The sequence below is a fragment of the Xyrauchen texanus genome, chromosome 34 (assembly GCF_025860055.1).
Source record: "Xyrauchen texanus isolate HMW12.3.18 chromosome 34, RBS_HiC_50CHRs, whole genome shotgun sequence".
Taxonomy (NCBI): domain Eukaryota; kingdom Metazoa; phylum Chordata; class Actinopteri; order Cypriniformes; family Catostomidae; genus Xyrauchen; species Xyrauchen texanus.
This window is the reverse complement of record NC_068309.1, coordinates 33,815,157-33,840,484: the sequence shown is the minus strand read 5'-3', so window position 1 is coordinate 33,840,484 and position 25,328 is coordinate 33,815,157. Positions and strand designations below refer to the sequence as shown.

The 25,328-nt window shown below is 37.5% G+C and overlaps 1 protein-coding gene across 1 annotated transcript in view; it reads right to left on the bottom strand.

The window, feature by feature from the left end:
• LOC127627277 (transmembrane protein 164-like) overlaps positions 1-24,671 on the bottom strand; it is a 39,374-nt gene extending 14,703 nt beyond the window's left edge. The window contains exons 1-2 of the mRNA XM_052103608.1: positions 23,617-24,671; positions 9,674-9,723 (exon numbers count right to left, since the gene is read on the bottom strand). Of these exons, the coding sequence (XP_051959568.1) occupies positions 9,674-9,723; positions 23,617-24,054 (488 nt within the window). The 5' untranslated portion in view covers positions 24,055-24,671. The remainder of the gene's footprint in view (positions 1-9,673; positions 9,724-23,616) is intronic.
• Positions 24,672-25,328: the final 657 nt, after the last annotated feature.

Here is a 25,328-nt window from a genome sequence, read left to right as displayed (position 1 = left end):
GCCAGCGTTTCTGGGCGGAGAGAAGTGTCCGAGTCCGGCATGTCTTGGGCGTTGTGGGTGTCAGAAGAAAGTTCAAGTGCGGGCAACATTATGGTAATGAGCTTTGACACAGTTTGGAGGCAACCTATTGGAATATAGAAGTGCTCCGCTCTAGCGAAGTCTAGAGAACACAACAGTGTAATCTTTGGTTCCCACCAAACATTAGTTCCGAAGACAAAACGAGGAGAAACTAATTATTGCCGTGGCGGCGTTTCCCGTAATATACGATCTGTCAATGTTTACTTACAGGGATATATGCATTTTATTTTGGTAACAAACAACCATCATTTTAATTACTTTCTGCCATCGATCGATTTCTTGCACATTTTAAAGATTTCATGAGGATATATGCTACTTGTGATAGGTCGGCAAAAAGATACGGGTCGACATGTCTGGATGTTTTGCGGCCCCTTTAAATATAGTTCACAAAACCAAGCATCCTGAACGAACGTTGCCGCCTATTTCAACTACGTCAGAGCGTCCACGAATCTTCGATAGTGTTGTTAGCAGGGCAGCCAGAGCGAATTTTGACACTCTCGTCTCCTCTGGTCTAAACGCACGGTAACTATGCTAGCTATCCGAGCTAGCTACCTCTGTAGCGGTTTCTTCTTCATCTGGTGGTGAATTTTGCTCTCTCTTCTTGAAATATTTAAAAAAGCTCAAGATCTGAAAATCAAGGGTACAAACATTAAGCTTGAACGGTAGCGTTACTTCAACTTGATTAGTTAACATTAGAAATAGCCTAATGTTACATGATGAGCCAACTCACTCCTCAGATGCTGAAAATAGTTACGTTGTCAGAGCCGCTGGTAATAACATTAAGGTTAGATAATTAGCTAATGTTAGCTAGCTAGATATAACGTTGCATACGTTATACATTGTTTTTCACGACAAGCAGTTGGATATATCAGTCGACATAAGCGGGGAGACTTACAGCTTGCATCGTTACCTAACTTCACCTAATGTAGCTAACGATAAATTAACGTTAATTATTAATGATAACTACTGTAATAACATTATCTATTTGCTGTTGTACAACATTAAAGATAAAATTGTGTTTGGACTAGTGGATAACTGCAGTGGATACTGTAACGTTAGGCCCGGGTCCAGATCAAAATCACTGCGGGTGCTTCTGAAAATAGTGGGGTTGATCTGTATAAAGTGGAGATGACTCGTAATTAAAAAAATTTAAATAGATTAAATCATGTTTAAATGCTACTTAAACAACATAACAAAAGGGAGTTTTTATGTACAAAACATTTATTGCTTAATTTGTTTTCACACAATCTGTTGCTGAAAATGACAGCAAAATGCTGCGCCTGCAGATTATTGATTTGCAGATACTGATTTGCAAAATCATACACGTTTATATGTTTTGATGCAGCATTTTGTGCATTCACAAAATGCAGGGATTTTTGTGTGTTTGCTGGGATTCAAGGAAATCTGCTTAGCAATTTACAGTATTGGTCTTATACATATTCAATTGAGCAGGGGTGTGTGATTATTTTGGTACAGGGCCCACATCAGCTGTTAAGTAGAGAGAAACAAAAAGTTCTGCATAGTTGTATCTTTTAAGCCCAGAAGTTGTAGTGCACTAATGCACTCAATGAATGATGCACAATTTTCTGAAGTGTGTACTGACTGATGGGACCATTCTGTGATTGCTTGAACTTTTTCTGCTACTTTTCTATCATGTATTAGTAAAACAGAACAAAGTCTGAGTATGATTGTTAATTTGACCATACTTCAGTGCAGTGATAATTTAGTATTCAATTCAACACACTTCATCAGGAGTTTAGTTTAATAGTAAAATATGATCTCTGATTGGGGTGTTGCATCTATTATCTGGCAACCCTGAGCATATTAAAAGCTTGTGGATGCATGATAGGTCCCAATGCCAGACAAATAACAGATCTAATAAAAAACATTCATGATAAATCGACCCATGGGCAGTAGTTTGTCCTGGTCTGCAAATGAAGGTGATCTAAGGTGCTGACTGACTGGGAGTGCAAAACACAACATTAGAGATATTTTATGTTATTATAAGAAGTGTAAAAAAATCTTCTGTTCATTGTGAAACTGTGGCAGGACAAATTAGACTGTGGAGGGCCGCCATAAAAAACACTTGATTTTAACACTCCTTTACTGGCAAAAAGTACAGTTTAACAACTGTTTTATTAGTAGTACAGCTCAAGTAATGCTTAGTAAAATCATGAGAACCCACTACTATCAGGTGACAATCTGTAGCTCAAGCCATATCTCTGAAGATCTTGTTCCAGCTGCGTCACTTTCAGCTGCAGATAACATGCATGTGGTGACAGTAATATCACATTACCAGTCACCTCATGTCAAAGGGATTGACAACTTCAATCTTTTTAACCTGTAAGGCCACTAACAAAGTCGCCTTCAGCTTGATCACTGGGGTTATAAATACAATTATTATTTAATTACTTATTTTTAAACACAATCCACAAACATATTTTAAAGACATGATAGACATTACAGTTTTATCTTCTGTTAATGCCTGATCTTCTGTAAAGCTGCGTGTTGTGAAAAGCGCTATTCAAATAAAAATGACTTGACTTGACTGACAGCATTACTTTCCAGTCAATCTGGCTGGAGCTTCAGGCATGCCCCCACCCACCACTTTTACACTTCTAGAAACACGACTGGCCAGGATATACTCACTTCTACCCCATAAAAGCTTTCCCTCATTGGCTCCAATAGAAAATGTTATCAATACGAAATGCCGTTCACAACCTATTTTACTTATGGTTGGGTTGGATCTATTAATACCTCAATGGCAACTGAAAAGGTTTGAGGTTGAGAATGATATAGTGTCAGCCAACTAGAGGGGAACTCTTAGAATCATGAGTCATTTATAGTTTTACTCTGCCAACACTGCGTAGAAACATATCTAACAAAATCATTCTATTCACAGTCCATGGACCACATTGTTAAGTATCTTCCTCAAAAGGGACAATATTGATAGAGAAGGCTCTTCTACCTCTAACTCCACTTGAGAACAACTACTTGAGATTGAACCTGCAACCTCTGAATTGGTGCTTAAGGGCCGTGACGACCCTAAACGTTTATAGCATATTTGGAGTCGGTCCACCAAGCCTAGAGCAACTCAAAAGTTAAGTGCTATGCTCTAAGGCCCAATATTGACAACACAAGATCATGACCGCCAACTCTCTTGGGGATATAACCTGCTAACGTTACCAGCCCAGTCTATTCGACTTCTACCACTCCAATATTTATAGAAGAATGAGACTTTCTGGGGTTACATGATTTGCAAAATAGTGCTTGAGCAGAGGTACTCAACCTTGGAATAATGACCCCACAACATTTCTATGAACTGTATCTTATCACTTAGTGTTTTCTTTTTAGCAGTTTTTCCTTTTATAGCTGGTATGTTAGATCCATATAAAAAGAGTTTCTCTTGCACTTCAAGGATTAATCCAGGTTTATGTCAATTATCACAAAAAATAATTTTGGAAAAAAAAAAAGCACACAGAGGTTACAGTAACTACGTTTACATCCAAGGATTTTTTGCAAAAAAACTTTTAGCGCAACAAAATGAAACTGATGGAAATGCAGATTATCGCTAAAATGTCGACAAATTATTTCTCCGTTTAACTCAAGCGCATAAACTATGCCGATACATCAAATGTCGCGAAAACATGGTTTGGAAACACTTTGTCGATAAAATTGCCATTAACGCAAAAATGTAGTGTCACATGACAGAGTTTGCCCCAATCGTTAGCCTGCGTTAATCATGACGACAATATATTGTACGTGATTATGGATTGATCTTTACAGCGTATAGAGCCGATCTGCAAACGTGACACTTCCAGGAGTGCCAACACAAATATCTCCTGCACATTGAACAAATGAATGGCCACTGTTTACGATTAATTTAAATCGCAGTATCCATCCGTTTATTTATTAAAGTTTCTTTTCCACACCATTCAAAAAAAAAATAGACGGCAGTCACGGAATTAGCCCACAGTGCAAAAAACATATAATTCCTGTGCATAAAGATGTTTTAAATTAAGAATAAATACACAATACTAGGGGAAAAGCTTCAGCGTGTTCCAATGCTGAGTTCACTTTCAGCAGACGAGCTTTTTGAACATTTTAAAACTTTACTTGGATCGCATTTACTGCTTCTTCAGAAAATATAAATTTGCATTATGAAGCTAAAATTAATTTTAGATGTCACTCAAGTTCAGTTGGTCGTTAAAAGTTGCTGGACAAAAATGCGGGACATAATGCAGTTGTTATGGCAATGCTTTAGATGAGATGATTGTTCAAAATAACCTATTGAATAACAGGAATGTATCATATATGTAAACCCTGATATAACACTACATCATTTTTTATTTTCTTTAATATCTGTGCACACAGCATATACACGTCGATGGATGGTTCTTATACTAAGACTGAAAGTTTCCGCCACTACTTTGTGCAGGTTGCCAACTTCAACAGGGCCATGACGATTCACTTTCGGGTCAGAACCGGTGGCAATCTGCATTAGGTGCAACATCAGGACCAATATTACAGTCCCATCAGAAGGGCAACTGCTCCCTTTTGATTGCAATTCCTCCTCTTCTGATTGCTTTTATTTGTGAAATTAAAATGACAGTAAACTGGCTAATTTTAATGAAACGTCTCAATACTCTCCCCATTTTACCCAAACTTTGGAGGAAAAAAATTAGGGACATCTAGGAGGCGAATTAGCGATAAGCACACATTTCTGAATGGAAACGGCTTCAGGGCAGATTTATTTTGCGCTAAACCAAAACTTATGCGACAAAGTGGTTTTTTTAGGCATGACGTCATCACTCGCACCCTTTTTATCAATAACAGGCCATTTGAATGGAAACGGGCAGAAGGCAGCAAATATCGCAATCTTATTTACGCATTTTCACTCTGTCGATAACAAAATAGCGCGAAAGGTGGATGGAAACTAGACAAGTGAGGCATTTACAATTGAAGTGGATGTGGCCAATTTTTAGAGGGTTTAAATGGCTGAAATATCAAGTACAATTTCATAAAATTATAAATTTACATTAATTATTCTTTTAAAACTTGAGTATTATTTGAGCTTTAAAGTTGTTTAAATCGTTTTTGTATTTACAGTCATTTTAGGGTTCACGGTTTTATGCGTCACGGCAATGAATAAACATTCATGCCATTAATGCCAAGAATTGTGAAATTGGATATACATTAACACAGAAAAGTTAATAAGCAATTTTATTACACTAAAATCATTTTAACACGTACTGTCCCCATTCATTTCCATTTAAGGAGGGGCAAGTACATTTTTTATTTATTTTTGGTTATCAACATTATGCCACAAATGGGTATAAAATTAATTAAACAACAAATAAACAAGTGTATACAAATCTGAATATACGTGATGTAACATGAGTCGTGACAATTAGACGTTCTGTTTGAGCGATCATGAGCACTTTCAGCTTCACTCCCTTCAATATGCTCACTTGCGGTGTCAAATCAAACAAACACTCTCCAGGTGCTCTCAATCCCATCAGTCACTTATTTCAGCGCTATTCTCTGATGATTCCAATTTAAATCAGGCTAACATTGGTCACATTACCACTAATCATAGCAATTACATTTTAACCATAATGGCACAAGGTCCTCATGAATTTGCGTGATTTGTGTTACAGCAAAACACCAAAGACAGTAAACAAATCATAGATATATTAATGATCTCTCACTGGAGCAGTTTTAGAGCTTGTAATGGATATATTATTTTGGAATATTGTGGTAATGGGGGTGTGGCCGAGCGACGTTTGCAGAGAGCGAAGCCGGGAGAGAGACAGAACAGCAAGGATTGACACCTATGGGAAGTCATCTCTAACAGCTGTTTTGTGTTTGCAGTGAGAGTGGAGCAGGATAAAAGGACAATCATCAATGAGTTTCGCGAATGTCCCGATCTAAGGAGGAGAGACTGAAATTGCACCAGGCTGATGCACACTCTGTCGCAAGGATGCTTGAGTGTGCACGCTTAACGCAGCTAGAATATAACGTGATGGCTCGTGACTTATTTAATCATAATATGTCACTGTGCTTTTCTTATCATTAAGAAAATTGGTAATACACAGCTTAATTAATAAGAGGGAGTTTGTTTTTTTGTGAGATAAAGATGGATTGAAGTGAACAGAAAGGTGAGAGAGGAAGTCTTAAAACATTATACACTGCAACAATATACATTTTTTATTTGTTTTGGCTTGACTTCCAATAAAAATATCTAAAACTCCTTTAAAACAATGTACATTTTCTTTAGCAGCTGTACTGCAGAAAAACACTTTATCTAAGAATGTTGAAAATAATATTAAAAATACAAATATTTTCAAAAAAAAAAAAAAAAAAAAAGATGCCTTCACCCGAGCAGCAGCATATAAGATATTTAGACTTGCTTTTAGAGAATAGAACTTGAATAGAAGTATATTTTGTCTTTACTGCACTCCAGTAAACAAGTGAAAAAATACACTTATATACAAAATACACTTACTGTATATTTAAGATACATTCTCTTAAAGCAAGTATATCTTATAAGTTGCTTCTCAATTAAACGTATCTTGTTTTAAGGATTTTTAGACAATTTTAAATGGAAAACAAGACAAAAACACTTGATAAAAAAGGATTTCTTGCAGTGAATTTCTTTACTGAATTAAACATAATAAAAAAGTATTATTGTCCTATTTATTGTTAGTAAGTCGGGCACAAGCTGAATAATCGGTTAAGAGCTCATGATTAATCATTGCAATAATCGTCAAATAATCGTTAGAGAAATCGATTATCAAAGTAATCGTTAGTTGCAGCCCTACCCCGTTCCTCCAAGACTAAGCAAGAGAATTTGTCACAAACGTATCACTGCTGTGTGTGATGCTCTCATGGTTTTTACAACTTACCAGTACGTCAAAGTGACCTTTTGATTTTGACAACAGAACTATTCATAACCATTTCAAAAGTGTCAAAACCAAATATTAGCTATTAACAATTAATGTAATTTTTATGTAATTTTGGTAACTTTATGAAAAAGGTGTTAGCACACCGAAACAGTGATGTGATAGATTGTGAGCGGACTTATAAAGCATTGGCTTACGTGCGATTGGCTAGGAGTTACCCAGCTAATGATGTGATGATGTACACCTGCTGGTCTTCCTGCTAGAACTACGCTCCACTTCCATTTCATAGTGCATTAACTACTGTTAAATAATACAACTTTTGATTTCAAAAATGTAATAATAATAATATATATAATAATAATATATATATATTATTATTACATTTTTAATATATATATATAATATATATAATATATTATACATATATAATATATTTACATACATAATTTACATATATTTACATATATAATATATTATATATTATATTATACAACATATGTTGTAACTAACATTAAGTTCATTATTTCATGTTAACTACAGTAATGTTGTTAAATAATGTTAACAAATGGAACCTTTCTGTAAAGTGTTACAGTTACTTGCAAGTGTGTGTCAAAGGGCACTTTGGGCCGATCTTAGTGTTACATTTTTTTTTAAAAACGTTGGAGATTGGTATCGGCCTCAAATTTCCTGACCCTTGCACCACTATAGGATATAACAACAGGGATGAAATTGGTGCTTCTAACTGAAAGGGGCCATTCACAAAGAACGTGTTTATGCGTTCAAAACAGCTAGGTCAAGGACAAAAGAATAGAGAAAACACGGGGGACTCTAAACACATTTTTCAAAGGTGAACTACTTACGAGTTGTTATTCTTAAGAATGTAATGTGCCACCTTGCGATATTTGCAATATGTGGCTTTATGCTTGTGGAGGAAAAACTCTGGATCGGATACCAGCAGGACAATGGCTCGTCAGTTCTTCACTGAAAAAAAAGAATCTCACTGGTCACCGCCATGAGTCCACCCCACCAACTGCCTCCCATTATTTCAAATAGTGGTCTGAATTTTGTTTTGTTATCGGCAGATACATTTTTCCATTTGGCCAATAAGTTTCTCAAGCCACGAGGGTGCAGAGAATCGCCTGCTTGCATGTGATTGAGCTATCTGAGAAATGAAAATGACCAATCAAAGTTTGTTATGTTGTTCCTTGCCATCGTGCTACTACAATAATAGACCGGCGTACAATATCTCATTTAAAAGGTCCTGTGTGTCAGAGATGGACACGTCAGAGCTCATGATGTTTAAAGTGCTCGCATGTGGTTTTTTTCCTCTCTCACTCTCAGCAGTTCCCTGTAACTTAACCGTCTTGTCTAACAATTAAAATTCCATCATATACCATCTGCAAATATGCAGATATCTCGTTTAAATGAACCTCGCCAAACTTGCACAAATCCAGCATTTTCTTCCTGTGGAGCACTGACATATCATTCATATTTCTTCTGCTTATCTACCAGCCAGCATGCTCTATGGCTATTGGAATCATCCATTAAAAAAAAACAAAAAGTCAAACATGTCTAAAGTTGTCAGAGAGTCAGCAAGACCATTAACTAAGCAGGGAGTTGAATCGTTGGAGGTGTAACCACACGCACAGACTTCCCTATTCTCCAACAACTAAGTAAATTACGTTTTCTACTGAAAATCATCATTGTCAATATATCAGAGATACCGTTTCACTACAACACTGTCAAGTAATGACTATCTGAAGCATCTGCGGCCAAAGGTGTTGAAAGGTCAAAGGGCTATTTTAAGAGAAATCTGAATCCTCATATTTTGGAGAGGCCAAACACTACAGCAGTTCCTGTCGCTGGACTCAAATGGCACAAGAGGCCCAAGCAACAAGGTGACAGAGTTATTGTTAATAGATTTGCACACATACAGTAAACGCAGCGAGCAGCATGAGCAGGATATTTATACATTTACTTTATTCACAGCCCATGTGGTTTAATACTAGCAAGTCATATAGCGATTTTGATTTTCTTTTCATTAGTCGTTCAGCCTTTAACATGACATTAGTAGAGCTTTCCAGGTTGTGGTCCAAAAACCATGTAGAGAATTTGCCATGGTTCCCTCCATATTTTCCAATGGGTTTTAATAATGGCAGTTTTGGATTTATAAGTAAAATAAGATCTGAGTTAAACATAACTTGACGTTTTGTTCTACAATATAAATTACACACTTTCATACCTCAAACGTGAATTTTGAAGCCATATTGAATTACATACTTTTTTTTTTTTTCTCAAAGATTCACATTTGAGGTATGAAAGTGTCATTTATGTTGTAAACTGTCCACGTATTGTCAAATAATGCATACCACAGACATGATTTTACTCCTAATTTGGAAAAACCCCATTACAAAAACCAATAGGAAAATTCTGATGTAACCAATGGCGAATTAGACTTCCAGGTTCACCTCCAAGTTTATGTCATTGGTCGTTTACATGCATCAGACGGTTCCTTTACATGCTAGCAAATGAGTGATTCTCAGCACCGTTGCAGCTTGCTAAATGGCCAAATGTGAAAATGCATCGGCCGATGCAGATACTTTAAGAATACCAAATACCGTATTGGTCGATTTGTTTACCGCTAGAAGAAATCTTGATAGTTCTCTGCAGAGCAACCTCAGGGTACTCACCTAAAGATGACCATGGCGGTTTTGCAGGGAGGGCATGCAAGCAGGAAAATCTGAAAAAGAGGTAATGATAAAGCTCAATGACTTTCTGGGGAAGTGAACAATTTTGTGTTGTAATCTCGGTTTTGTATAAGTGGATATTGCATTAGAGAAAACTGGTCATTTCATTGCATGAATAGCCACCCAATGTTTAAATAGACTTCACAGAAACACCACATGGCCAGAAATACTGTATGTGAACACCCAAAACCACACCCTGACCCAAATGTTTTTGTTGAACATTAATTCCAAAACCCTAAGCATTAATAGGGAGTTGGTCCTCTCTTTGCTGGTATAACAGCTTCCACTCTTCTGGGAACACTTCCTACTATAGGTTGGAACATAGATCCAGGGATTTGCTCCCATTCAAACACAATGGCATCAGTGAGGTCAGACATTAATGTTTGGTGATGGGGTTTGGCACACTGTTCCAACTCAGGTCTGGGCTTTGTGCAGGCCAGTCATATTCTTTCACACAGACTCAGTAAACCATTTATTTATGGATCTCGCTTTGTGCACATGGGCATTATCATGCTGGAATGGAAAAGATACGCCCCATTCAAACAAAACATTTTGTCCAAGGAGAACGCGTGACTGTATGGTTGATTTAATGCACCTGTTGGTAATGGATGTAGCTGAAATAGCCAAAGCAATTAATTACAAGGGGATGTCTACATAATTAGATGCTTTGACTGGTCACCATTTTAATCACTTTTCAACTTCACTAGCCAAGCAACTGCCATTGTACTATTGTAGTGAATAGGATAGCATCTCAGAATGCACAACACATTGATTTCCTCAGAGTTGTTATCTAAGTTACCGTTGCCTGTCAGCTATCTGTCAGCTCAAACCAGGCCATTATTCACAGATCTCTCTCATCAACAAGGTGTTTCTGTCCCATCTGCCAACAACAATCATGCCACGGCCAAAGTCACTGAGATCACATTTGTTTCTTCATTCTGATGGTTGATGTGAACATTAACTGAAGCTCCTGATCCGTATCTGCGTGATGTTATGCATCACACTGCTGTCACACATTTGGCTGATAAGATAATCGCATGAATAAGTACAGCTGAAGTCAGGTGTTTACATACACATTAGCCAAATACATTTAAACTCAGTTTTTCATAATCCCTGACAATTTTAATCATAGAAAACATTCCCCGTCTTAGGTCAGTTAGAATCACTACTTAATTTTAAGAATGTGAAATGTCAGAATATTAGTAGAGAGAATTATTTAAATCAGCTTTTATTTCTTTCATCCCCTTCACAATGGATTAGACGTTTACACACACTTTGTTAGTGTTTGGTAGCATTGCCTTTAAATTTTTTTACATGGGTCAAACATTTTGGGTAGCCTTCCACAAGCTTCTTACAATAATTTGCTGGAATTTTGTCCCATTCCTCCAGACAGAACTGAGTGTAAATGAGTCAGGTTTGTAGGCCTCCTTGCTTGCACGCACTTTTTCAGATCTGCCCACACATTTTCTAGCGGATTGAGGTCAGGGCTTTGTAATGGCCACACCAATACCTTGTCCTTAAGCCATTTTGCCACAACTTTGGAGGTATGCTTTGTCATTGACCATTTGGAAGACCCATTTGCAATGGAGCTTTCCTGGCTGATGTCTTGAGATGTTGCTTCAATATATCCACATAATTTTCCTTCCTCATGAAGCCATCTATTTTGTGAAGTGCACCAGACCCTCCTGCAGCAAGAACCCTCACAACATGATGCTACCACCCCCATGCTTCACAGTTGGGATAGTGTTCTTTGGCTTGCAAGCCTCACCCTTTTTCCTCAAAACATAACGATGGTCATTATGACCAAACAGTTAAATTTTTGTTACAAAAAGTACAATCTTTGTCCCCATGTGCACTTGCAAACTGTAGTCTGGCTTTTTTATGGCAGTTTTGGAGCAGTGACTTCTTCCTTACTGAGCAGCCTTTCAAGTTATGTCTATATAGATTCTTGTCTACCCGTTTCATCCAGCATCATCACAAAGTCCTTTGCTGTTGTTCTTGGATTGACTTGCATTTTTTGCACCAAACTATTTAATCTCTAGGAGACATAATGCATCTCCTTTCTGAGCGGTCCCATGGTGTTTATACTTGCATACTATTGTTTGTACAGATGAACGTGCCTTCAGGCATTTGGAAATTGCTCCCAAGGATGAACCTTTTGGAGGTCCAAAATTGTTTTCAGGTCTTGGCTGATTTCTTTTGATTTTCCCAAGATGTCAAGCAAAGAGGCACAGAGTATGAAGATAGGCTTTAAAATACATCCACAGGTGCACCTCCAATTCAGTAGACCTCCTATCAGAAACTAATTGTCTAAAGGCTTGACATCATTTTCTGGAATTTTCCAAGCTGTTTAAAGGCACAGTTAACTTTGTGTATGTAAACTTCTGACCCACTGGAATTGTGACAGTCAGTTAAAAGTGAAACAATCTCTCTGCAAACAACAGTTGGAAAAATAACTTTTCATGCACAAAGTAGATGTCCTAAACGACTTGCCACAACTACAGTTTGCTCATATAAAATCTGTGGAGTGGTTAAAAAACTAGTTATCCAAGTGTATTAAGTAATGTGTATGTAAAATTCTGACTTCAACTGTACATGTAAAGGTGTTCCCAATAAAGTGCTCAGTGAGTGTATAAGCAGCCAAAAGAGTGCTTGTAAAAAAGACTATCACTACATAGGTGCTAATGTCAAATGTGACATAATATGACATTGATTTCATTATGGACCTTTCGATGTTCGATCTAACCACCCTTCATGCTTCAGAGAAGTGCTTACAGTGGGCCATCTTACTGTTTATTCAACCTTTTACCTGTTTTGACATTCATGTGGAAGTGTTTGACAGTGAGCACTGGCCAAGTTGTGCTTATCTTATCAGCAGAGGGTACATTAGTATCAACATGCTATCAGTGGTTTAGTGTAAATCAAACAGCCATTCAGCTACTGAATATGGGGATATAGCTTTCTGAAAAGATATCGCTAAACTAGAAAGGATTTGGACCAGTTTGCCATCACATTGATGGTACCCACAACACAACTGTGATACTTTTTATTTGTTATTTTTCTTTATTTACGGTCACAGATTGGCATGGCTTATTAACAGCTGTCAGAAGAGAGGCCAAAGTTTCCTTCCTCAGATATGAAGTGTCTTGGGAGTCATCGGAGAATGATATACTCTGAAAGCAAGTCAAAATATCTTATATGTTGTTTCTCAAGTAAATGTATCTTTTTTTACTGAATTAAACTTAGTAAAACATTGTTTTCCCCCTTTAATTCAGTGAATGTTATTTAGAGGTATTTTAAAAAGATGATTTCATCCTCTATTTTTAACCAGCACATTTAATACAACCTTTTAAGTTGAGGCAAAAGCTGAATAGTCGGTTAAGAGCTAATGATTAATTGGTGCAATAAATCACCCGAATAGTCGAATAATCGTTCTAATAATTGTTAGATTAGTCGAAAATCAAACTAATCTTTAGTTGCAGCCCTACTTGGGAGAATGACAGATAAGGAGATGCAGGAAAAGGAATCCAGTCAGCAAATGTCATTGTTCCAAGTGAGGTGAACTAAAGCAGGATATGAAATGTTATGTAACAGGATGATACCACTTTCACCCTGTCCTTCATTTGTATGCTCTCGAGTGTATTAACCCAGTAAGATGATACGGTTACTGCAGCATTGCATCTGAGAAAACAATGTTTCTCTACTTCCACTGAAGAATCACAAGTTCATACTTCAACGATAAACTCAACTAAAGGTTGGTCTACAACTATATGGCTAATGTAAGAATAAATCAATGTGAAGTATGTGCAAGTGTGTTCTTAAAAAAAAATTAGTAATTATGTTCTGAAAATGTAGTGCTTGCCTGAACCAAACTCACCTACCACAATCCTAAGGTGCTTTGGGTGGTTGCCAAGCAAATGCTATGCAGTTGCTAAAGTGTTCGGAGTGTTTTTTTAGTAGTGGCAGGCAGATATATCGGGCAGGCTGATTAATTGTCCAATATTTTGCCATTGTACAATTATCTTCATTGGTCGATGATGGGGTTCGTCTGTCCGATTAACAGAAGTGTCAGTTTCTATATCTACCAACAGATCTGTCAATGGGTAGTACATTTCTGTTTTCAAGGTTTTTTTTAAAAATCACAAGTTTAAGCAAATTTGAATAAATAATGTATAAAATAAGTATGTTTCACATTAGAAATTTGGTGTAAATCTGATTTGCTTTTGTTGAATTCTTTTTATGTATATTTATAATAGGTCACTGGCCATTCTCATCGGTATCTGCATCTGCCATTGAAAAATGCATATCGGGTGACCACTAGTTTTTACTGTGCTGCTATGTGGTTTCTAGGTTCTCATTAGGGCACTTCTAGGTGGATGCAACATTGGCCCTGTCCCAAATGGCACAGTTGATGTGGCCTTCATTTGCACGTTCCTGCAAAGTCCACAAAACCGTAGGGTGTCCCACTTGACATTTAGTGCTTGCGCGTGCCCCTTTGCACCCTCAATGTGCCTTTGGCTGATACAGGCTCCACAGTGGACTACATCCCAACAGTCACCGCTAATGTTCCTCTCAACCAATCACTGTGGACAGCAGTTACCGAGCTGGAGGAAAAAACTTCCAATTAAAAACGTTTACTGATTGTCAACAGCGTATCACTTGCTTATGTGTAGTATACATTTTAAGTCTGATGTGTAGAACTGTTTCAAATCTACATTCTATATATTTTTCTAGAGATATGGAATTACACTTTTCAGTTTATTGAATAGTTTTTCTTTGGGAAGTTTTACATTAATAAAAGTAGCGTAAGATTAAACCTTTGCTATTGTTGTTTCAAAGAGGATTTAATATTATTGTGAGTCTCTAAAATATCAAGACAGGAGAGAATAATTTAATGCACAGCTTGTAAGAGTCACTATATTTATTGACATCACAACATTCAGTCTAATGGTGATATTTATACCTGCAGAAGTATGGCTGTGTGTATTTTTAAACTATTTTTGCAAATATATGGCAGGATGTTCTTTCTACACATTTTACTGTTCTAAGCACCTGCCTGTAAACATCCATGTGTCTGAATCATGTTTATTGGTTCTCTAAAGATTTAAAATGATGGGATTTTGTTGCTGTAGTCATATGTGCACTTTGTTTTTCAGAAGTTCTTGATTTAATTATCTAATGCTTTATAATCAGTGTGCTGATTGAAATGATTTAATAAAAGCAAATATTCAATAGTGAGTTTAAACGGTTCATTGATCAATGCCATGACTTTTTCAAGTAATAATTTGTAAAACTGCATATAAAACAATGTCAAAATGCATCATCTGATTGAAGTCTCAAAGTATGTCCCAAATGCACACTTTTACCACTCATGTCCCCTCATGGACTTACGGACTAGCGTCCCATCGATTTGCACTCAGAGGAAGACCGTAAGGGTGGAGCGTGCCTTTTGGGACAGGGACAGTGTTTAGGGTGGTTGTTTACAGACCCAAGTCAAAAGACCTCCACTCCCAAGTCTCTATGACATTCTGGTTTCTAGATATGGCTCAGGTCCCGACTTCAAAGAGTGTCAAAAGGACTTTTTTTGTTGTTGCCTCTTTATTGTCTGCCAGGTAAAAAGTAATAGAACACCACTTAATAAGCCACATAATCTTTGGCATCATTGACATTCACAGTACAGTAATGGAAGAAAAGTTACACACCCATGTTTAATATTTAGGGGTTTTTCAAATACCTATTAGCAATAATAGTGATGCTTGACTCAGCAAGCACCACTAATGTAAGTTTCAACAATGACAAAAGCAACTAAACTTGATTGTGTAAATATTCTTTATTCACTATGCCACACAACCAGAGATGTCTAAACCAAGCAACATCATGCAAAATTAAACATTGTGTATGTGGATATTTGTAAATTTAATTGAAGGGTTATACCATTTATCTTGGTTATACCATTTCATATGAGGTTTGTAGAGGTAGACCGATATATCGGTTTTACGGATTAAACAGTGCCGATAGATGTTTTTTTTTAAACTATTGGTTATTGGTCAAAAATATGCATATTGTTGTTGATATACATTTTTTATTAGTTTTAATCAATAAACAAAACTCTTTGTCTGTTGACTATATATAGGCTAAAAAAAGCAGTGTTACGCAGGCAAGTTTCTATTTAAAAATAAGAGTCCCGAGTGTAATTGGGCTGGTTTATAGTTAAAAGTCCCACATTATACACACACACACACACACACACACACACACACACACACACACACTCTTATTTATTATTTTGGTTATTATTGGGATTTTGGTTGCACAAAGCTGCTTTTAGAATTTTATTCATTTTGGAGCCTCATGGTAAATGGTCTGCACTTATATAGTGCTTTTATTTAACCATAGCATTTTTTTCAAAGCGCTTTACACTGCATCTCATTCACCCATTCTCACACATACTTGCATACCAATGTAGGCAGAGCTGCCATGCAAGGCTCTAACCTGCCATTGGGAGCAACTTGGGGTTCAGTGTCTTGCCCAAGGACACTTGGGCATTGAGTCAAGTGGGGCAGGAATCGAAAACACCAACCCTGCGATTAGTGGCCGATCCGCTCTACCACCTGAGCCACAGCAGCCCCAATGTCTGTGCCCTTCATAGAAAGGAAATAAGGCATTTTTTATATTCTAAACATAAATTTTTAAAACCTATCAGCCGATTAATCGGTTATCTGTCTTTTCGCACCACCATAGTTATTGGTTTTTGGCAAAATCCACTATTGGTTAACCTCTAGATGTTTGAACCGTTTTCTATTCCGTAATTATCCAGTTCAATAAATTTTTATGAGCAACATTGCTACCTGAGAGTACAGATAGACCAATAATCCATTTGATCGATATTCACAATTTTCACTTAATCAGTAATCGTTTCTTTGATATTGGGTCTACCGATAAATGCACAGAGCATTCATCAGGAAACAGTCTACAGTTAAAATAACAATGTATTGTTTGCATAAATTACTCTATAGCGAGCAAGTGAGAAACATGTAGCATTTAAGGTTAGCAGTTAGCAAATTATCGGCATCGGCCCAGAAATACCATCCCTAAATAACATTCATGCATATTATGTTTTGATTATTGTATTCTAGTGGTCATTTGGTTATTCAATCAAGAATTAAAATAACCAATTAAGTTAAACACCATTTAAATATCGGTTCAGCATACTGGTTATAAAACACTTGAAAATAATCTCTATCAGTCGTGAAAAAAAATATTATCGGCCAATCTCTGCCAGAGCAGTACATCAAACACATCTGTTATGTTACGAATTAAAGAGGGAAGTATTGGATTCCTCTTCTAGTCAGAAAAGGGGAAATATGATGTTATGTAGTTCAAGTGAGAATGTAGAAACACTGTGGTGTGTAAGAATTTCTGGACATGTGTTTTAATAAATGTCTCTACATAAATCGTCCTTATACATTACAAATGTAATATTTGTAAGAATTTTTTTTTTTCCCCAACTTACATTTTAATGAGATCTGGGCAGCACATTAGTTTTTTGTTCTTTGTGTTTTTTCAGCTGGACAAACTCAACTAGCACCATACTGATTTCAAACAAACAAACAAAGGACACAAGAGCAATTGTCTATATTCTGAGACCACTAGAAAAATTGCTTCTTTTTGCAATTTAGTATATGTTATAATGCCAAATTTATTCACTGATAATCCCCTGAGCATATTAATGGTTTTACACTCCAAGTAGCTTTTGTTTGAGTCCCTCATTCAGGCTGTTTACAATTCCACTAAACTTTAATATTTAACAGCTAGTGATAAGACTCGAACTTTTTCAAAGAAGACTTGTATACATGAGTATATTGCCGCAAGTACAACCATTGAGAGGATACATCTGAGACACAAAAAAATTTTAAGGGAGTATTTGGCCTGGACAATTGGCATCACCATGCACGTGCTCAGACATGTGACATATTACTTTGTAATAACAATACAGTAGTGCAATCAGCTCCACAAAATATTTACACCGGAAACACGTAGTTAATTAACATTACTCAGTAATTATTTAAAGACACAGTAACAAAAAAAGCACAATAACGTGTTCTGCAAAAGCAATGAGTCTTTCTTGGTCTGGTTATTCATTATGCCATAAAACTTTGCTTGAAGTAAAGGAGCATTCATTCTCAAAAGCAGCCATTTTACAGCAGAAAAGGCTCAAGGCCAGGGATGGGCATTTGAGTAATTTTGAGGTTGAGTACTCTAACCCACAAAAACAAAAATTGCGACACAATAACTATGATATATTGAGATATTTCACTCAATGTTTCTCATCCGTCTATGTCAGACTTAAGAGAACTTTTCCAAATCACCAAATGCATTGTTAAACCAATAAAAAAGTGCCAGTTTATTTCCTAATATCTATGTACAATGCAAAGCCATCAGACTTTCTTGTACGGTTTTGCAGTTTCTTTACACCATAAAAAACAGATCCTTGTCCGCTGGTTTGCATGAATCCAACGAGAACCGAATATCAATAACGTAGAATACAATAACAATCGAAATATTATAAATCCAACGCCTCAGTGACATCCACAGTGCTCCCTAGTGGACTCCATTGTTACTGCGAGATTTGGTGAGAGATCCAGAGGGGAAGTACTGGATTATTCAGTGTTGCCTACGGCAGGCACATGCAAAGGAAAATACATTTGTGATGTTTAAGTAGTGTTTTTAATAGCATTATACATGATAGGAATTCTTCACGGTCATAAATCAAACAGCCCAGGCGTCCTCATTGGTAAGAAAGGCCCCTCCGCAGCCTGACCTCCTGATCTTCCACACAGAGTTAAAGCAGACTTCTCTTTGAAAGGCTTCCAAAAGACCATCAGATTTGCATGACTCGAATACTAAGGCATTCCTTAATCCAGAAACATCTCACACAAAGTCACAGTACTTAGCTGAATCAACCTTCCAAAATGTAGAGAATGCATTTAAATCCACAGTTAGGCATTCGGACAATTGCTTTGAACTGTGGTAACTTGTATAACTGACAAATTAATGATTATAGCCTGATGTAGCTCTTTAAAATGTGTGTAATGTTTCATCCATATTGTATAACCCATGAATTAACCAGTATTATTTTGTAACCAGGAACTTTCATGTTTTGTTACCTACATATATAACATCCATAAAAGAATGTCATGTTTATTATGCAAGTGTTCACTGGCGTATGCAGAGAAAGCTAATGACAATGAATATCATGTCTTTTGTACCATTCTCAAGATATAAAAGCTCATGATTAAATATGCAAAATGTTTGAGCGGGAGACTTTTAAGACTCTGGATCAAAGAACCATAAACCGACTGTCGGAAAAGACAGCCCATTCGACCATGTGACTATGAAAAGGCACTTCTGATTGGCGCAGGACACCTTTGGGGATGCGGCCAATTTCAGTTCAGATATTTCCAAACAGGAAGAACACTCTCTCTCTTCATCGTCTCTTCATCCTGGCCTCTCTTGTCTCTCCTTTTTTTGTCTCTCCTCTCTTCTGCCTGCACATGCACAAATAATCTAGTTATTTGTCATTTGTCTAATTTATAATGGTTGTCGAACGCGACTAATTCCGTTATACATTTCATTACCTAATAAGGTACAATAAGGACAGTTTCATTTAATCCATAGCTCACATTCTTCAAGACCCTAAATTCCCTTCTAAATTTAACATACCAAATATCCTTACATATAATGGTGTGAGAATGAGGGCAATTTAAAGTTAATTTCTAAATGTTGCATTTCCTTTATTCCCTATACCAGAAATAGACCACATTCTGACCAATTACTGACAAGTGCCATTCCCCATCAGACATTTTATTATCAATTCAACAGTGATCACAATTAAGATATGCGTTAATAAGATATGCATTCTTGTTGAGTGCATTACATGATTTATAAATATAAAATACCACTCACATTTTCTGCCACCCTGTGGACATTTCACCTTGAACTGTATCTCACACAGAGAAACCACCGGGTTTCGGGACGGGATCAAGTTGGATTTTCTAGTATGATTTCAGGTTTGTAAATAATAAAAAATAAAACAGGCCTACCTAATGGTTTCACACACATGCTCTCACTCACTAACGTGCAAAAGGATGAGGTAGGGGCTAATCAAATTTAGGCTACGTCTACATTAATCCGGATACATTTGAAATGCTGTTTTAGTTTCAAAACGCTCTTCATCTACACTAGCGTTTAAGCATTTTTCAAAAGTTACTCCTCCACACTGACACGTATGAAAATGCTTAAAATCGCGTTACTGTCGATTATCCTTGTGTTCCGTCGCCGGACACCAATTCTGAGTTAACTTCCCTTTGCCTTTGAATGAACGCAATGTGATGGTTGAACAAAGTAACATTTCTTTTTTAACAATGCTATCAAAGTGAGTATCAAGTACAACAGCGCCGCAATAACACGGGGCTCCATCTTGATTGTTTTGGTCAGATAGATCACATGACTGCATCACATAACAACAAATACATACATGCATCATCGTTTTCAGATATATCGGTTTTCACAGTCCACACTACAATGCGAAAACGGCATTTTCAAATGTATCCACTTTGGAGTGTGTTTTCAAAAAGCTCAGTTTTCAGTGTGGACGGAAGGCCAAAACGGAGAGAAAAAGATGTGTTTTCAAACTAAAACATATTAGTTTGGACAAGGCCTAAACGTGTTTTTGTGCGCATCTGCATTGTTTTTCCATTGTTTTCCTATGTAAACACATGCTGGACAGATGTTTTTGACTGTTGCACCCACTCTCGTTGTTTCTTCTGAATCTTGTGCAGGATCTGCTTTTTTTTTTAGACTGTTAAAAAGAATTTCAAGTTTCAAAAATGCATGTTTAGACACCGGTGTTCCGGTTCATTTATTGTGCTGCATTTAGTTTAAGTACAGGCATCACAGAGAGTCAATGTTGTGAACCAGTTCAGACTGCAAAGAGGACTTTGAGTCTGTGACATTGTTACACATTATTCCAGAATGTTCTGCACCAAGCATAGTTTTGGCACTCGATAAAAATGGTAAGCCAATGTTTTTTTTCCCTTTTGCTTTGGTGTGCAGAGGGGTCCACTGTGCCTTGTTAAAACAGTGTATGTTTACTGTTACAATACTGTTACAACTGTTGCATACAATGCTTTCATAAAATACAGCCCATTGCAACAATACATTCTTGGAAAAAAATTATAGAGCAAGCTATTTCGGGTTCAGGTAAGGTCAGGTCACCTCCACATTTTACTTAAAAGTATAACTATTGCTCTTATTACTGTGTTGTTATTTTGGTGCAAATAAATTAAATTCATTCAAGCTTAAATTATGAATGTATCATTTTTTCTATGTTAAAGCTGCACTATGCACTATGTGGTTGGAGCATAAAACTGCAGGTTACTTGCACATTGTTTTGGATTTTTTGTGATTTGGGTTTCGACTCTTCTCTTCTGAGCGGATGAATCAGATGGTTTGAGGAGTAATCATAGTTACAGGTGATCATCCTATCAAAGCAAACGTCACTGACAACAACAAAACTTGCCCCCTTCCCTCAATAAATAAATAACGAAAGGAAGAGAAATACGGATATCGGTTATGTTTTCCAAATTTTCTGTTATGTTTATTTAATTTACTGAATGGAATCAATATAAATTGTAAATAATAATAAAAGAAAATGATTATAGGCTTACCATGGTGAATCAGGGTAGGGCAAAACATGGTTTGGAAGACAGATTGTTGGTGTACTTTGTCATAATGAAATTTTGTACATTTTGGGGGATTTCTCCCTTTTCTCGAAGTTTTGCATTTCCAATTCCTAATGCGCACTAGGTCCTCATGGTGGCGTACTGACTCGCCTCAATCCGGGTGGCGGAGGACGAATCTCAGTTGCCTCTGCATCTGAGACCTTCAATCCGCACATCTTATCACGTGGCTTGTTGAGCACGTTACCATGGAGACATAGCGCATGTGGAGGCTTCACCCTATTCTCAGCAGAATCCAAGCACAACTCACCATGCGCCCAACTGAGAGCGAGAACCGCATTATAGCGACCACAAGGATATTACCCCATGTGACTCTACCCTCCTTAGCAACCAGGCCAATTTGGTTGCTTAGGAGACCTGGCTGGAGTCACTCAGCCCGCCCTGGATTCAAACTTGCGACTCCAGGTGTCTTTACTCACTGAGTTACCCAGGCCCCCTTCAATGAAGAGAAATCTTAATGCTAAAGCATACAATTGTTACAACAGTTTGGGGAGAGCCCTTTTATGTTCCAGCACAACAAAATCCCCTGTGCACAAAGTGAGGTCCATATAGAAATGATTTAGGGGGTCTGGTGTGCAAGAACTTGACTAGCCTACACATAACTCAGACCTAAACTCCCAAATAGGAACAGTGAGCCAGGGTCCATCACATGTAGGGTTGCAACTTTTCAAGTTGTACAATACGGGACACTCGTGTTCTGGCTAATGTTTTCAGATGGTCTCTTATTACACCCTCTACAGTTTTAGCACATTTTAGCACAGTGTAGACTTTTCAGACGGTCCCTTAACCACAGTAGGCAAAATTTCCAGCAAATATCAAGGTTCAATGGACGTTACACTGGCATGGAGACAAGAGGCCATTTTGGAGTGAACTATGTTTGGAGATTACAACGATAAAATTGCTGTTTTATAAGGTAAGTCAGATGATTTTGCGACAGGTAGGTGTCAGTTTCTGGCTCTCCGCATTCATTTGTATGGTATGCATAAGCGGTGACTTACAGCAGTAACGCAAAAGTTGACCACTATGCTTCCTATGCACTATGATAAAAATGCGGAAATTGTCATCTCATTATAGAGGATCTCTGGGGAAATTCTTCACCACCGGAAGTCAATTGCACAAAATTCATGATCGCGATTCCAATCGAGATGGTGAAAATCTGTGGCCAAAATACCGTCATGCAAAGGTAAATGTGACTGCGCTTTTAGGGAGGCCCAAATCACTATTCATGCCAATGGTTTTGAAATGAAGTGCTCAACAAGAACTTATGGGTGTGAGGTTTTTAGGTGTCCCCATACTTTTGGCCATGTAGTGTACACTCAGAATACACACTTGGCCTATAAAGTCTTTGTATAATATGTTCTTGCTTCTGTCAAAATGCTAAATTGGAACTGGAAATTGTGAGGAAGAATATTGTTTAGCGATACACCAATGTTAAACTAACCTATATTTGTATTTTGGGACTTTCTACATCCCTTTGTGTGGTTAGACTATCATTTTGAAACACTCCCTATTTTAGTGTTTACAGATTGGCCCCATTCCCTTCCATTGTAAGTGCCATGTAGTAACCGCAATTTCAGCTTATTTTCAATAAAAGGAGGGAGGCGTACAAGTTATTTTTTGTGGTAATCAACATTGTGCCATGAATGCAGTCCATTGAGCTTAACTTGTATTGAACACAGAATATTCCTTTAATTAATCTTCAGTCACTTTTAGGTTTGTACAGGTTTCAATGTCACTCCAAGAATATGCAGTCTTTCCTCCTTTTATGTATTGACTCAATACATTATTTCCTTCAGCTTGGATGGTTTGGCAACACACACACTCCCACTTAACTTTGAGAGAAGAATTAACAATAATACAAGTTGAGATTTGCTCCTATGCAGTATGCAAATCAATAACACATTTGTTCCTTTAATTATCAACACATGCTTGGCAGTGTAAAACAACTTTAGTATACGTAATATACTAAACCAAAATAAATGTTACTACTATTATTTACCCATACCTCAATTACCAATTTCTACCTCTCAGTAACCAGCCCAAATCTTGTTATATTGCATTTTATTAGATGACTAATAGACTTACTTGCACCATTGTAACCACATGGCATGGGTTGAGGAGGTAGATCACAGTCTTTGTGGCAAACTTGAACCCGACCTCCACCCCAAACGTCATGCATAGCAGCACAAGCAACAAGTTCTTGCCCCAGGTGTCCTCCTTAGTCCTGCGTCCATCCTTGCCCACATCCCTGACCTCTTTAGGGACATTGACTTTCTTGAGAGCCACCACCAGCTCCAGCACAGAGATGGCTGTGATGATCACAGTCTCGACTATTCTCTGCTGGGGTGAGATGAAGCCGGCACACTCGGGCCCTCCGTTGCCTTCAAACTTGGGGTCCACCCCTCCATATATCCAGTCCAGCAGACTGTAGATGTTATATCGAGACATGTTCCTTTTCTCGTATTGGAAAAGGTACGAACAAGACGGAATGAAGGATAGGACACCGACCTCTTGGCGAAACATTAACTTCAAATCTGTCTTCAGAGCCAGAATAATGAAATGATCCAGGAGGTGGATGTTTCATCAGCTCCACATGCACATTTAATTACAGTGAAACTGGTTGTGAGAAGGCAAAAGCATCAACACCTGTAAGATGGATCAGATCAAGATCTCAACTATATATCCGAAGCGCTTTATTATTCGCCGATTAGGGCGTTAGTACGTTTCCAAGGAGAAAGTGATGGCCGCGAACCGACAGAAAAGCATCAAAGAGCCCCTTGTTCGGCGGCGAGAGGCCCTTAAATACCTCAACAAAACTGTAAAACACTGCCGAGACCGATAGGAGACACATCCAGGTCTGTGTAGCTCGCTGACGCAACGTGTCGTGTTATAAAATGCGCTAAAAGCGGACGCGGAAGGTGAGATGTACCCCGGTCCATGTGGCCCGTCAAAGATCTTCTCACCATAGAAACGCCGCCCTGTACAGAGCCCCTAAAATTCAGCCACCGCCCACAACACGCATGCGCAGTGACCGGTTCCCCTCACAGACACACACTTGTATTTCCATATCGACGCGTTCGCTCGTTTACTGGAATGGGATTGGTCGAGCGCGGTGGCCCCGCCCTTCTTTTTACAAGTACGTACATCTTTTCTTCTCAAAATCAAACTTTATTTGTGTGCGTAGAAGAATGAATGTATCCTACACAATATATGTAACAATGATAACATGTCAGTGATAAGGTATCAATGGTAAATAATGATAAACTAAAATAGGGACTTTTTAGGGAAGTGTTTCGTTTTTGGATTTCTAAAAGAGCCTATATCTCATAAATCTTCTGTCTAAATGTATTGTTTTGTAGTACTGAAAATTTGCTGTCATATATATTTTTAAAGTCTATCCTAAATTAGATTTAAAATGTTGGATGTGTTTACAAATGGATTGATTTACTCTATAGTAAATTAATTAATATTTGTAAGCATACACTCTTACTGTCACTACAAATGTACGTACATAATAAATGTACTGTCACTACAAAACTCTAGGAATATGATCCATTATAAACAAAGGCATTGTCACATATTGGATAATTGGGCCACTGATGAACAAACTTATTGCATTCCTTAAAGGGATAGATCACCCAAAAATGAAAATTATCTCATAATTTACTCGCCTTCATGCCATCCCAGATTTGAATGACTTTCTTCCTTCTGCTTTTATTAAACAAGTTATTACTAATAAGATTTGTAGAAGAATAGCTCAGCTCTGGAGTTCCATACGATGCAAGTGAATGGAGACC